Here is a 14,709-nt window from a genome sequence, read left to right as displayed (position 1 = left end):
ACTTGCATCCTTCCTTACGATCTGCAAGATCATTAATTAGCACGATGTAATACTGTAGTTTGTGCCACAGGACCAGGAAAACTGTCTGAACTCACTGGGATAATTTACAAATGGGCAAATGTTCCAGAAACTCTCTCTCTCTCTCTCTCTCTCTCTCTCTCTCTGTGAGTGGTTCTCCTGTGCTGTGTTTGTTGAGCAGAAAAGCAAGAAGAAAGAAAACAGAGCTACTGTCTGTTTATTGATTTATCATCGCCCTGCTAAAGGCTCCAAACACCTACACTCCAGCTTAGCTTTTGAAAGGGCTGAGGTCGGCGTGACTCATCCTCCACCAGCAAGCAAGAAACACTTCTTCACTTATTCATGGTGATATCCCGTTGATCCCTGTCCCATTAATGCAGATAGAACGGGAGCGCTTTGAACTATGAACTATGGGAATTATCTGGATCTTATTTGTCTGCAGCCTCTTGATAATTGATGGCAACAAAAACAAGCATTGTGTAACTGCGAGTCATCAGCCGCCAGAACCGTAATGAGTCGACTGCCGAATGAGGCAGTTTCAGACAGAAGTTAGTATGAATTAGTTTGGGTTGTGCTTTGATATTAGTGAATGTGTTAATTTATTTCACTGTCCCACCCACACACTGACACCTGACGCTCCAGCCCACGTACACTCAGCAGGGCAGACGACCACGGAGCTGCACATCCCCCGCTCCGGCCTGGTGGAGGTAAAACCGATACAGCCGATTCCCCTCAGTACTTTTCCATTGATGCATTCAGGACTCGTTTCTTCACAGATGATGAATGCAAATGAGAAGCAGCTTTATGTAACTGCCCTGCTGTATAATGAAGGGAGGGAGCGTAACTCAGCCGCTGGAGCAGCAGCTGGGAGCTTTTCAGACGACTGCATTTCTTAACAGGAATCATATCTTTGACTTTTTCCTACCTCTCATCCCATTTCTCTTCTCATGTGGCCTGGATCTACTGTATGTTCCAGTGCTTGTTTCTTCTCAGCATCTACTACTATACTACTGCTTATAGCATCTTAAGAGGTTAAATACAGTATATTTTCAGCTGTGTTTGTTGTTTACTTGCTGGCAGGACAACCCCTCTCTTACTTCTTTCCTCCAGGGAAAGGAGCTTTTATCCCAGAAGATCCCAATGTGGCAGCAGGCCTGTGCCGAGCCCAACAAACTGCCAGATCGTGCCATGTTTCTGGCTCAGCAGATGAGCGGTGCAGCGGGCACCATGGTTCCTGGTGTTCATCATCCAGGCATGCCCATCTCAGAGCCCATCCCTGGTGCTAAAGCCCTGCCAGTGCCTCCAGAACTGGCAGCCCTCAGGGCCAGTGGGGTTATGGGACAGCAGGTTGGTTCCTTTGCTGCCCTAAATCATCCTTAGACCTTAGACCGTAGCATTTTACAGCAGCAGGGACTTTACAGCAGTTGTAGTGAATGGTGCATGTGTTGTGTTTGTGGAGTTTATGTTGCATAATTTCTTATTTGAACCTTCACCAAACCTGAGTCTAACTCAAACTCTAGACCTTAGTCTTAAACCCAAAGTGAGACCAACACCTGTAACACCCCCCAGGTGTAAAACTCACACATAGACACACAAACTCAGGTAAGTGCTCCCTAATGAGACCTTTTAACAAGGACCTGAGGGATGCTGCCCCCAGATGTGACTGATGCATCATGGGAGCCCTGAGCCAGCCTAATTAGCTCACTGCTGGTTACTGAAAGACAAACTTGAAGATTTACATCAAAGACCGAGTTTGGCCTGAGCGTCTAATTAAAGTTTGGTGCAGATTCAGTGGCATTTTATTTTCCCAGATTAAACACACTTTGAAATTCTTTGCAGTCTTTAGACCAACATCCTCAGATGGAGTCTGAATTTCCACATTGTTCATTAATGATCTACAGGATGTTATAGAACAGCTTTGGGTGAATTTGTGTTTTAATTGCCTGTAAATGTCATCGACCTCGCAGAGGCTGATGGGAGGTGTGGAAGGAGGGATGCCGGTGATGAACGGCACCACTGGCGCCCACGGAGTAGAAGACTACCAGCAGTGGATGGAGAGCAAGGTGGCCCAGGGCAAAGTCTCACCACAGACCCAGCGGCACGGAGGGGAGGTCTATTCCAACACCCTGCCTGTCCGCAAAGCTGCCCCAGCCAAGAGCAAGACCACGCTGAGTAAGAGCTCACACCCAAATGACAATAATTAATATGAAAGTAGAGGAAGTATTATCTGTTGTTTCAGTTTTAGAACACAAAGTAAGAAAAGCTGTGGAGGAAAGTGGAACATCAGGCAGATAAAGAACCTGGTGTTTTTCCAAAACAAATGTGGCGTTTAATGAACAACATATAAACTTTGTTAATGTAGCTTCAAAATGTTTTTTTATCAGAGTAAATGTGCTGCATTAGATCTTTATTAACGGAATTTTTTGAAAGGTATCGTTGCATCTCAGTGATAAAACCAATGGAAGCGCTAATGGAATTCATCTGCCTGGATGTCACACACTAATAAGAAATAGGCCAAAGCAGGTGGGAATAGAAGACGTGATATTAAAAATGAGAAAAGAGGCTCTGAGTAAAAATAGATGTAGGATGGAAACAGTTTTTACAAAATTTAAAGTTTCAAAAGGGAGCAGTTGTGCTAGTTAGTATATGCCTGTAGACTGAGGAGATTGTTTTAAGTAAGTGTTTGCCAACAGTGTTTCCCCCTCTGATTGTTGGTTCCAGCGGAGGCCCGTACGCTGCCCCGCTCCAGCTCCATGGCTGCAGGGCTGGAGAGAAACGGGAGGACTCGTGTCCAGGCTGTTTTCTCTCACGCAGCCGGTGACAACAGCACCCTGCTCAGCTTCTCTGAGGGTGACGTGATAACCCTGCTGGTCCCTGAGGCCCGCGATGGGTGGCACTATGGAGAGAACGAGAAGACAAGGATGTGGGTGCAACTTATTTACTCAAAGAAATGTGGAATTTTGTTTGTCTTCTTTTTCTAACTCAAAATAGCTTAAAACCCTTAAATGTTTGTGACTCTCCTCTACAGTTCAACAACTCTCCAATCTATTTCATGCATAAAACTTTTCAAGGAGCCCAAAAATGTTCTGAAGTGGTTAATTTGTGTTGCGTTACCTCTTCCAGGCGCGGCTGGTTTCCTTTCTCCTACACCAGACTGATCTCTGACACTGAGAGTGACTCCATGAGGCAACTGCGAGTGCACAAGTAAGGTTTTAGGTGTTCTAAAATAAACCCTCACCTGTGTTCTGTACTCTAGCAGGGCCCTGATGGCGTCCCTGCAGATCTTCCCTGTAAACACCTACAAACTAACGTTCTTGTTCCTTGCTGAGGGGAGATTACCATGGGGGGGCAACATATTTAGTTTCTTCATTCTCTGCACAACTGTGTGTTTTCAGCCTCCACCATGGGAAGAGCAGCAGCACAGGCAACCTTCTGGAGAGAGAAGACGTGGCTCTCCCCGTCCCCGATTATGCCGTCCAGTCTCGTATGGCGGCACAGAGCGCCGCCGCTACGCTGCATGGCAGACAACAACGCCCCTACAGCATGGTGGTGCCAGGCTTCTCACAGGTGGGGGCCTTGAAAAACAAGCACACACACACACACACACACACACACACACACACACAGGCATCTACCCACACGAGTCCACACACGAGTTCACACATGACACATGAGCCATCGCACGAAACCTGGCAGAGATCTGTGTCTGTCTGTCTGGAAAAGTTTGAAGATGGCTCGTCCTCTGTGCTGCCGAACAGAGATGCAGTCCAGGAATAGCTTTATTTTGACAGGCTGTCTCTTCCTTTACTGCTACTCCAAGTTCTCCTGTGCCACAGCTCTCAGAGAACACCCTGCTGCATTAGCTTATGTAAACGCAGAGATCCGTTCTACTTCACTTCACACGTTCCTGTTTACGGAGGGTTGAGTGTAAGCTGGAGAAGAAGCGGCTGGCTGCCTCTGTCTCTGAAGGCCACAGCTGATAAGAAAAAGGGTTCGCCCAGCTGGCTGAGAGAGAAGGGATGAGGAATGGGGGGTTAATGTTTCAGAAGCAGACTTATGCAAGAGTGAACCCTTCCCTGTCGTCCCAGCTTCCCTCCTACGCCTCACCTGGAACATTACATGTGGGCGATGTTTAATTGCTCAGCAGTCACGTAACAACTTAAACTGTTCTTTCCGCCTCACAGCATTTAGGGATGGACTTATTTCCGCTGGCATTTAAGGAGAACTGGGTTTTGTTTGTCAGACTTCTTAGGTGGCTTAAATTTGATTGATGGATTAAAAACAAACCTAGTAGTGAGTATATTTCAGTTCACAGTCAGCAGTAATGTAAAAGCTGTTTTAACAAACACATTTAAATCAAACTAATACTTACCAGGAAACCCAGACTTTCAAAAAGAGGAGACACAGCTTCGGTCAGATGAAAATCATATGATGGTTTATATGTGTCTTTCATTTGCAGTCACACAGTTGGTGCAGTGTCTGTTCTGCCATGTTTCTTTGCTGCCCTCTGGTGGCGGCTGTGCTCATTGTAATTCCCCCGCTGACAGACTGGCACTGAATCTCTATTATTATTTCTGTCTTTACAGCAGGGAGTTGAAGAGTATGAGCCTCGTTTCCCCACAAGGTAAGAACCACATCATTTATCACAGTTAGCATTTATATTTTGTGCTGGTACCAATCAGGTTCCAGTCAGTTCTACTTCAGTCAGTGTAAGCAGAAATTAATAAAAGCAGTTCAGATATGCTTCCACTTTAGTCTAATGTAGCTGGGAGTGTGTGGGTGGGAAGCGGGTGAGGGATTGTGTAATTCTGACTGGGTGCTAACTTCCTGATGGAACAGTGAATTGACTGAAGCTAAACAGAACTGACCTGGAACCATGTTGAAACAGCTGAAGAGGGAGAGTTGAGGGACTAAGATGTTTTATGGTGTAAGACCAGACCCACAAACACACAACCAGCAGGACACAGTATGTTTTAGTTTTGTGTTGCTTTATGTTTTCTTTTATGTTTGTTTTCTGTTCTGTTTGTGATTCAGTCTATGGTTTGATAACATCATATCTTATACATGACTAGTTTCCTTAAGAGGCCCATCTGATCCTGTACAGGGCCACTGGTTCTGATTGTTTTTGGTTATTTAGGTTTTTGTGTTAAGCTTGAGTTTTCTTTTTGTTTGTCAACATCAAAACACTTGTGCTTTGACCCCACACACCCCCCATGCACCCTGCAGCTCCAGCAGTGCTTATACCTCCTAACTGCACCCACCTTATTCCTAATAAGTGCACCCTGCTTTAACTCCATCTCATTCAGAGTTAAGTGGATTCAACCCCCCCCCCCCCCACAGCCACTGAAGGCTCAGCTCAGGTCTTAGTGTGTTTAGAGGTGGTTTCTGCTCTCCATGTGTCCTGCTTGTGTTTCCTGCTGTTTCTCCTGAGCCAGCCCACCTGGAAGCCTCTCCCTCTCTCTGTCCACAGTTCCACAGAGGGCAAATTGATTTCGACAGTGTGAGGACAGACAGACAAACAGGCACAGACTCAGCCAGATGATGCAATAGGACAGGCACCTCGCCGCCCCTGTATCCATCCTTTCACCCATCCTCACCCCCTGTATTCTCCCTGAGCCAATCAGTGCAGCGAAGAGGCCTGGGGTCTGTGTCTTTTCCCTTTTCTGATCTCCCCTCTTCCTCCCCCTGTCCTGCCTTGTGCTATCTAACTGGCCGGTAGCCACGCCGGGTCACTGGTGAACCCTTGGTGTTTAGCCACACCAAGCCAAACCAGAACCAAACGGACTGTGAATGTTCAAAATCAATGTGATGGACATTTTCTCTGAGGAAAACGTATCTTTTGCTTGTCTTTCATGCATGTACATTTATTTTCCATATTGTGGGGATTATATTTCCCCTCTGAAGGAACCTGATTTTCACAAATGTCAGTGTTCTCCATCACAATGACAATGTAAAGGATGTAAGTCCGGGTGTAAAGGTAAAGTTGTTGATCCCAAAGAGGATTTTCATAATGTAAAAACTTTCCGTATTTAACAATAATGTTACTCTTTCATGCTGTGAGGTTTTGTATTCCTCTGAGATAAGAGGCCATGTATCACGAGTAGTGAACAGCTAATATAAATGTTTTAATATATGGAGCAAAGGAAATGTGAAGGGAATGTTTACTGTACATAAATGTGCCATACAGAAGTGCTCGTCATGCAGTGTCTATGATCGGTTCATAAGAAAACACACCTTATAAAAGTACTAGTCAATATTTCTGACTTTCTGTGAACAAACTTACTGTAACGTTTTCAGTATCAGCCTTCGAACTTGTTCTCCAACATCTTTATGGAGGGCCACTGTGCTCAGAGACACAAACCCTGGTGCTTGGGGTCCTTGGACTGTTTATTGTGGTGTGTGAATATTGTGCCAAGGCTGAATGGGGTGAACCAACCCTCGTCCCGGTGACGTTTGGTTTAATGCTGAAACTTTTCGTTCATCAGAAAGTTGTGATCACTGGTTCCATGTTTAAGCAGTTTACCAGGCAAACATTTGCTTTACTTTGTTTTATATCATTGTAAAACAACACTTTGGTGTTTGGGTCGTGTCTACCAGACCGACCTGGACGTTTCATGGTTGCAGTGCTAGTTAGGACGTTCATGCATGAAAGAAAAGACAACTGGTACCTGTGATTGACTCAGTGCACATGATGTTTTCTACATTCGAACATGCTGCAGTGCCTCTAACTGTGGGCAAGGTCAGACTTCAAGTTATCCTCAGTAACAGATTTACTGATGAACATCTGGATCCAGAGGATCAAGTGAGGCTTCAGCAGTGCTGTGCTAAGGGAACAAACATGACACATCTGTCTGGTGTACAGATTTCAGGCGCAGTGTGTTTGCAGCCTTAAAGGGGAGAGGAGTTACTTGATGTTGAAACCTCATTCAGCCTTCTTGTACTGTCGTCCTCACAATTAAAGGCATGATTTTAAAAGCTCAGTAAGTAAAGCGCATCATGTTTTGGAGATAAAAGAACTGTCTGATTCTCTCTGTGCTCAATAAAGAAGCTGGTCTGTTGTCTGTATGTCGGCCAGTCAGTGCCTGTCTTCACTAACCTCTGTCCCCCTGTCGACATCTCTCGTCCACTAACTCGCCACCCTGGAACTGGTCTTTCACATATTGTCAGCCTCTAAATCTTATCTATTTTAAAAAGCTCATCCAAGGACTGTCTTTACCAAAGAGAGGTGGAAAATTGAAATTGTGCAGCTTTTCCACACCTCCTACTCTGCAAAAATGCCTCTTTACAAAACACTGAATATGTTTAGTGTCTTAACAATTGTACTTGAAATTAGTGAAAAAAAGGTTTTCACTCCTTTTTTAAGGGAAATCATGAGACCTAAATGTTGACGTGATTCAGGATGGACATTTTTGCATTGTAGCTCTTGCTGCATATGTCTGTTTGCTCTCTTCTTCCTCTCCTCCTCGTTTGTCTCTGACCTAACACTCGTCTTCCCCTCAGCTTTGCCAACTCCCTTTTTCCATCTCTGTTTTGATGAATTTAGAGACAAAAGTCGAGTGCAAACGACTGGAAGCTGCCAGTGTTTCTTCTTTCTCCACTAAATTAAGGCCAAGGTATGACTGCCATCGCTGCAGAGATAGCACACCCATCAACTGTGGCCAAATAATCCACATCCACTGATGTGCTTTTGTTTTGAAAAAACTAGTATTGTAATATTGTACAGAGAATTATGGGTATGCATGCACTGGGAGGGCGCTAAAAAGTGTAAAACTGTATGGTGAGTTTCTACAACTAAAGTATTAAATAAATTGATTCAGTTGGAAATGTTTGTTGCTGTTGCTTTTATATTTACCCAGAAGACTTTTGCATCTCTAGAGAGTTTGGTGAAGTTTTCAGTCTTATTTTTTAAATTGCATGTAGCCGTCAGTGACCAGATGTGTTTCCTTCGTCTTTTTTAGCTTCTAAAAATAATTTGTACTTTAGAATCATCTGCAGCAGCAGAACCTTTGACCTTCAGCTCAAACAGCATTAGAGCTCTAGTGTTCTATGATCTGTGATGTGTAAATGCTTTAATCAGACCTCTGTGAAAGAGTTCAGCACATCCTAAAAGGGGGCAGCTAAAAACTGGTGATCACCCTCTTGCTTGAACACTTTAACCGTCACTTCCCATGTTGACATTCTCAGGACTGTGATGGTTCCCATTATAACCTCCCGCTGGCCTTGCTGCATGTGTAGTACAGTGTGTGTGTGTGTGTGTGTGTGTGTGTGTGTGTTCAGTGCACAGTAGCATTTACTCTGCATCCACCCGTCCTGACCAACAATGCCACCCCCCCCACTGACCTGCTGCTCCTGCTGCTTGCTCAGGTACCTTTTTTTTTTTTTTTTTTTCCAACTCAACTCACTGTCTGTCTGTGTCTCCCAGTCACAGCACATTTGTTCTGTCCTTACTGCCTGTTTTTACTTCACTGTGCTGTGGTTTATATGTTCCTGCCTGCCTGGTTCTGGTTCCCTCTGTCCTGGTGTCAATATATTTGGGTCATAATTTACACGTTGTTGTAATGCACAGTGAGTTTGTAGATCACGTATCTGTTTCTGTTTTATGAACACTTTCATATCTGTATAGTTATTACAAGTATTTTTAAAAGAAATACCACTGAGCTGACTGGAAGCCTCAGCACTACATCTGGTATGTTATGCGTCACTGTTTTGTGGTGAAGGACACATGCAGATGTTTTACTTGAGTATAAAAACTAAAAGCACAATGAAAAAAATACTGTGAATAATTTGATTTGAGCTGTAAACCAAAAAATATTAAAAAGTGAATGAATCTGAATGTTTTCAATTATAATTTCTGTGTAATTCTGAAGGTGTTTCCTCAGTTTGCTGTCCAGGCAGAATAGCTGCAGGCTGAGAAGCTGTTCATTAGGAGTTGACTTTTGTCACTTTGAGGTAACTCAGGTAGTGGAGTCACATCATTTTCATCAGGGAGGAGTCGAGGGAACGTTCAGACAGAGTTTTAATGGAGGCTCCCAGTCGTCTCAGTCACGGTCTCATGTGTTTGCACCTCAAATGTTAAATACAGCTGACAGCTTGTGACTATGCACACTTTAATGTAACGTGTCACTTGGTATGTGAGAAGCTCCTGAATGTTGACGCACAGGGAATGTCTCTGCCTTCCAGCACAGGGCCTGATTACGCCCGATTTTGAGCGACCAAAACTCATCGTAAGTGAAGTCCTGCGTCTTCGTGCATCCACTTCCTCTTTCAGTTCTTCATTGTCACTAAATAAAAAAACATCATCTCATTGGCTTTGGGTGTCGTGGAGTGACTTCTGGGTTATTTTCATCACTTTTTTTGTTATTTGTTCTGTTTTTTTGTTTGTGATGTGATTGCCCTCTGACCTCATCAGCTGACTTTGGAGCATGACACTTTCCAGGGACTGTTTCACATTTCAGCATCATGCTCTCCTTTGTCATTTGTTCTGCCTGACTCAATGGACGGCTGCTTTTCTTTCCACTGTCTGCTGCTGTTTTTTGAAAAATTATTCTGGTGCATTTTTTGACTGTATTTTTCTCGCCCCCCACCCCAGCAATGATCCACCCACTGAGCCGACCGTGGGGGCCCCAGCCAAACCACCTCTGTCTGATGATGAGGATGAAGTTGAGGATGTCCAGCCTGATGAAGCTCACTATGACTCCCTGGAGAAGTCCTTGATTCCCCCAGGGGACTACTGAGCTTGTCCTCATTTTAAACCCCTTCAGCCATAGTCTTATCACAGTGCTACTAAAAGATAATAATTAATTATGACCAGCACCAAATAGCACCACAACAATTCACATTTGCAGTAATCTTGGTATGAGCTGACAGATTATGTGATGTAAATAAAAGCTAGAACTGATCTTTCAGCACAGAAAACACGTGGAGCCAGAAGAATCAGACTTTGCTGATCAATAACAATAGATCTTCACCTGCCTGGCTCACTTTGATTCTTGGCTCATTTTCACTGCCTGTCACGTCACATCACTGCCTGAAGTCGGATGATTGGCTCTTCATGTAGACTCACAGATTCTGTGACCAGTCTGAGAAGTCGCCTTAAAAAAGTTCCTGTGCATTGAAATGCAGCTTGCCGCCCCCCCCCCGCCTGGTCAGTGAAAGGGCTTTAACGTTGTAAGCTATAGGCCTACATCACCTTTCAGCCTCACCTATTAATACTGCCTTCTTAAAGGGCAAGCACACAGTGTGGTCATCAGAAACCTGCACTGGTGCTGCGTCAGACGTGCTGCAAGAAAATAGTCCAGTCTGTTATTTGTGTGAACCATAATAATCAAAGGTACGACGGCAACAGGCGTCATGTGGGAAACTGGACTAGCTGGAAAAATCAACAGTAAAATTGTACTGATAGGATCAGAACTGATAAGCACACTACTCATAGTACTGTAACTTCAGCTAAGTGTATTCTCACAGGAAATCCTATATTGTGTAATGTTAATATTAAGCAGAGCTGCAGGTATTTGTAACCTACAGTACAGTAAGAACCACACTGTCCCTCAGGTTCCACTGATTCCTATGTGATTAACTTTGTTCTTAGTCAACACGCAGTTTGTAAAATCTTCCTAAAGCATCATTTTTGGTCGAGCGCTGCTCAATAACAGAATCAGCAGGAGAACAGCTCTGACTGTCAGTTACACTGATACAGGGTGTTTTTTTAGTCAGACTGAGCTGATCTGTTCCTTCATGTTGTTAAAATTTACTGTACAATTAGAAAAGATAATCTACTGGTATTCAAACTGATCACACTGAGGACTGCAATAATACAAATCTGATGACTGAGAGTCCGAACTGTAATTATATGATATCACGGCAAACTTGTTCTTGTTTTTTGTGGTTAATTAAAATCTGAGAATAAAGAATCAAGTGTTTACCACCGTGTGCTGTGGCCCGTGTGTCTTACTGCAGTGCTGGGATCAGATCATGTACATTTTCTCTCTGTGACGATGGTCGTGTGGCAGGAATTCATGCTGTGCTCTCTAAAAGACTCGAGAGACCAGACCACATCAGGAAGCAGGTGCCACGGCCCGAAGTTCCAGCCGACACCTGCTCCTCATTTATTGTTCTGCTCCAGGCAGTCAAAGCCACAGAACACACTGTAAAAGATGAGTTTTTGTTGGGATGTGCTGCGGTTCTTCACAGGAGACGGGTTGTGTAGTTTTTAACAGCAATGACTGACTGAAGGTCTGTGATGGACGGAGCAGACGCCGACTCAAAGACACTGCAGATCAGGGAATATATGTGTATGTCAAATGTCTTATCGATGCTAAACTAAGTGACCCATTAATCAGAAATAGCAGATTGCATTTGTTTAATGTGTGATGGGAGGAACAGGAGACACTTTTAGTGGGATCACACATTAAAAATGGATGAATATTCACACAAACCAGAGCAGAGAAATAACAAACACTTACATCAGTCTTCATGTCAGTACAGAAACATCCAGGAGGGTCATTCATTTTAAATTCAAATTATCTTCATTGGCACCTCTTACAAAACTCCCTGTGTGTTTGCTGTCGTGCTACCAGCTGTTCTAAAATCCCTAATTACATTTCTGTGTTTGTGCTTTTGTCCATTTTGCAAACTGCACTGATGAGAGTCCCCCACTACATCTTGCTCCACAGCAGGAACAGGAGCAGGTTAAGGTCTGGTCTGCAGGGCCTGTCCAGCTTCCTCTTCCTCTTCTTTCCCGCTCTCACGCTTTCAGGTGCGCCGATAAATCATGTGACCGCTACTTCTTGGGTTTCTTCTCCATCTTCATGATGTCTGAGAACTCTGTGAAGTGTGAAGGGAGTCGGATGCAGCCAGATGTCAGTGTCATGTCATATGGGGGTTGGTGAGGCTGTTTGTTGGAATTAATTTGGCATTTTCACACTCTGTGATAACAGGTGTGTGCTATAAATCCTCCTTAGCGACACACACACATTATACAGATTATACAGCACAATTTGTTTTCATAGCTTTAAAAAAACTCTTACTCAGACTGTGCAGACATGACTTTCCATGTTAATTCACTGTATGATACAAGCCCAGGGTCGCCTCTTATTTCAATAGTTAGCAGCTGCTGACCCTTAGTGGTGACTAGAGGTTAGTGCAGCAGTGTAAAACTTTAGACAAAGACCTCACCTCTGTAGTCGATGCGTCCGTCTCCATCGGTGTCCAAAGCCTGGATCATGGCCTCTGCCTCCTCGTCAGAGAGCGGTGCTGACGGCGTTGCAGTCAGTATAGTGGACAAAATGTACCTGTGAGAATATTCAGTATTTGAAATGTATTATATATAGACTGTAGTTAAATATGTAATGAGGCTGTATGTATTCCTACTACATTATAACAAGGAGTCCTACAGTGTTTCTTATTGTGAAATGAAAATATCAAACTGTTAATGGGCTGATTTACTAATAAGTCATGTGTGTATCTTCTGTTCTTCCTCTGAGCCTCAGAGCTCAGTTATTGTCCTAAAACCCATCAGTGTGACGCTGCTGCACTGGGTGACATGTTCCTTCATCGGCATCAACACTGTAGTTTATTCTGACTCAGTCCTGCTGCCACTCATACTCACTAAACGTGACCAAATGTGGATTCATCTGCCACTGAAAAGAGTCCCCAGTGAATGCACTTTGAGGAACGTTTGTTTAAAGCTGCAGTGTTTTCATAAACTGCTGAAAATAAAAACTCTGTCTTCAGTCCTCGGTAAAGCCAGAAAGATGGATTTTTATTGGATCTGCTAACATTAAGAAGAATAGAGGCAAACAAAAGTCTTATCTTCAAATAAATGTTTAGGATCGTACTTGATCTCGTTCCACTCCACGTAGCCGCTGCCATCTTTGTCGAGCATCATGAAGGCCTTCTTGATGGCCTCCTCTCTTTGCTCTGAGGTCTTGAACTGCTCCATGTACTCCAGAAACCTGCTGTAGTTGAAGTTTCCTGCAGATAGTCACAAAGGATGAGCTCAGACAGTGAAATCATCTTTGTGACTCACAGGTGAGCTCAGTCATCTCCTCAGTCATCACATCGGCCTCACACACACACACACACACACACACACACACACACACACACACACAGGGTCACCCTGTGCTCTCATCTCCTGTGGTGGGCGGTCGATGTCCTGCTCGGTGAGTGAAGCGCCCGTGGCCCCTGCCCCCTTCTTCACCTGTGGCTGAAATTTGCCCTCCATGTTCTACAGGTGTGTCCTGAGCTCAGGGAATCAGGAGCAAAATAAACAGGTGAGAAATTATAATAATATGATTTTACATTTCAAACAGGAGATAAAAGAAACATTCAGCTTTTTGGGATATGAGCCGATTTGCTTTCCAACAGAGAGCTAGCTAGAGGTTTGATACCTGTGTGTTAAATAGGTTGAATATGCGTCAGCAGTGGGTTAAAACTGTCTGTACTGACATTTCACTGGGACACACTCCTGGTTCCAGTGGTGTCATCCAAAATGCTGAACTGTTCCTTTAATTTTTATTGGTTTCCTTCTCTCTTTGCTTCCCTAATTCTTCTCTGCAGTGCTTCTCTCCTTCCATCTCCATTTCCTTCTTTTGTTTGTAGGCTCAGAAATATCAGTGTTGCAGTTTGACCTGAGCAGAGCAGCTGAGTCCTCCTTTCTCCGCTGTCCAAAACACTGGGTGGGTATTTTTGATGCAGGGTCCCTGCTCACTTCACCCTCCGATGGCTGCGCGCTGGCAGCGTTTTCCTTGTCATATGAGTGAATCTACAACAAGCGGCTGAGCTGTTGGCAGCATCAGAGGCCTGTTAATCATCACTGCCATTACTCCAAATCAATACCTGGTTAAGTGATTACTCATAGCTGGGTTACTCATGCCGGCTCGTGGATCGTCTGGGTCCATGTCTTAATAATGTCTGAGAGCCCAGTGTGAGAGTTTAACAGACGTGGGGTATTTTTATAGCATGTGCATGTCGGGTGGGTATTGAATTAGGATTAGAAACAGCCGGTGAAGCTGCTTAACAAAAAGAGCATTGCTGTGCTTCTCGTCTCATCGTTTCAGTTCTCCTCTTTCACTCACCCTCTTCACACTATCATTTGCACTTCAAGAACTCTCTCATCAAGATGAGTATGTGCTTTTGCTCAAATATGTGCATTTTAAAGGCACACCATAGCTCAAACAAACCATCCTGCTCTCGGTTTACACGTTTGTAAGGAAGAAAAACAAGAAATTGAAGCACAGCTTGTTTACAACTATGACAAATTAACACAAAAAGAAAATGAGTCAAACATGAGTCAAAGCAGCCCAGGACATATTGGAAATCATTACCAGTTATTGACTCAACAGACCAACCACCACTTCTATCCCATTTACCATTTTCCTCTTGTTCAGTGCTACTTACCAGATTCAAGGTTTCCTGGTAGAGCTGACCCCCCAGCCCTTGCTGTCTCTTATATATGGGATGGATGAGTCCTCCAGTGGCCCTGCACCTGTCTTCCTCTCCCAGACGGAGCCGTTCTCCATTAAACCCTTGGCTCCCACTACTGCAGACAGGGCGTGTCGCTCCAGATGTACTGGGACAAGACCCCACATTAGGCCTGTTAATGGGGGTGAAGTGGAGGACAGGCACCGTTTGATGGGGTCGCACTCGAGGTCAGTCTCAAAAAACAGATTATCAGAGTTTATCAGTGGT

General features: G+C 44.2%; 2 protein-coding genes across 7 annotated transcripts in view; one reads left to right on the top strand and one right to left on the bottom strand.

The window, feature by feature from the left end:
- The window catches only part of baiap2b (BAR/IMD domain containing adaptor protein 2b), a 48,582-nt gene extending 37,709 nt beyond the window's left edge, over positions 1-10,873 (top strand). For 3 of the 6 annotated variants that reach the window (XM_026316431.1, XM_026316428.1, XM_026316430.1), the window contains 7 exons: positions 1,129-1,365; positions 1,986-2,190; positions 2,740-2,941; positions 3,142-3,222; positions 3,414-3,585; positions 4,605-4,642; positions 9,608-10,873. In XM_026316431.1, the coding sequence (XP_026172216.1) occupies positions 1,129-1,365; positions 1,986-2,190; positions 2,740-2,941; positions 3,142-3,222; positions 3,414-3,585; positions 4,605-4,642; positions 9,608-9,752 (1,080 nt within the window). In that variant the 3' untranslated portion in view covers positions 9,753-10,873. Of the gene's footprint in view, positions 1-1,128; positions 1,366-1,985; positions 2,191-2,739; positions 2,942-3,141; positions 3,223-3,413; positions 3,586-4,604; positions 4,643-5,488; positions 7,195-9,198; positions 9,243-9,607 lie in introns of those variants that run through there. The other 3 variants (XM_026316434.1, XM_026316433.1, XM_026316432.1) reach the window with 3 other exon arrangements.
- An 865-nt stretch (positions 10,874-11,738) lies between these two features.
- Positions 11,739-14,434, bottom strand: LOC113135955 (parvalbumin-like EF-hand-containing protein). Its single transcript, XM_026316344.1, has 5 exons — positions 14,419-14,434; positions 13,138-13,259; positions 12,855-12,990; positions 12,193-12,308; positions 11,739-11,841 (listed from the first exon to the last, which is right to left on the bottom strand). Exons 2-5 carry the CDS (start codon positions 13,241-13,243, stop codon positions 11,798-11,800), a joined length of 402 nt encoding a protein of 133 aa, XP_026172129.1. The 5' UTR covers positions 13,244-13,259; positions 14,419-14,434; the 3' UTR covers positions 11,739-11,797.
- Between the last annotated feature and the right edge of the window lie 275 nt (positions 14,435-14,709).

The sequence above is a fragment of the Mastacembelus armatus genome, chromosome 19 (assembly GCF_900324485.2).
Source record: "Mastacembelus armatus chromosome 19, fMasArm1.2, whole genome shotgun sequence".
In the NCBI taxonomy this organism is placed as follows: domain Eukaryota; kingdom Metazoa; phylum Chordata; class Actinopteri; order Synbranchiformes; family Mastacembelidae; genus Mastacembelus; species Mastacembelus armatus.
This window is presented reverse-complemented; position numbering and strand designations above follow the sequence as displayed.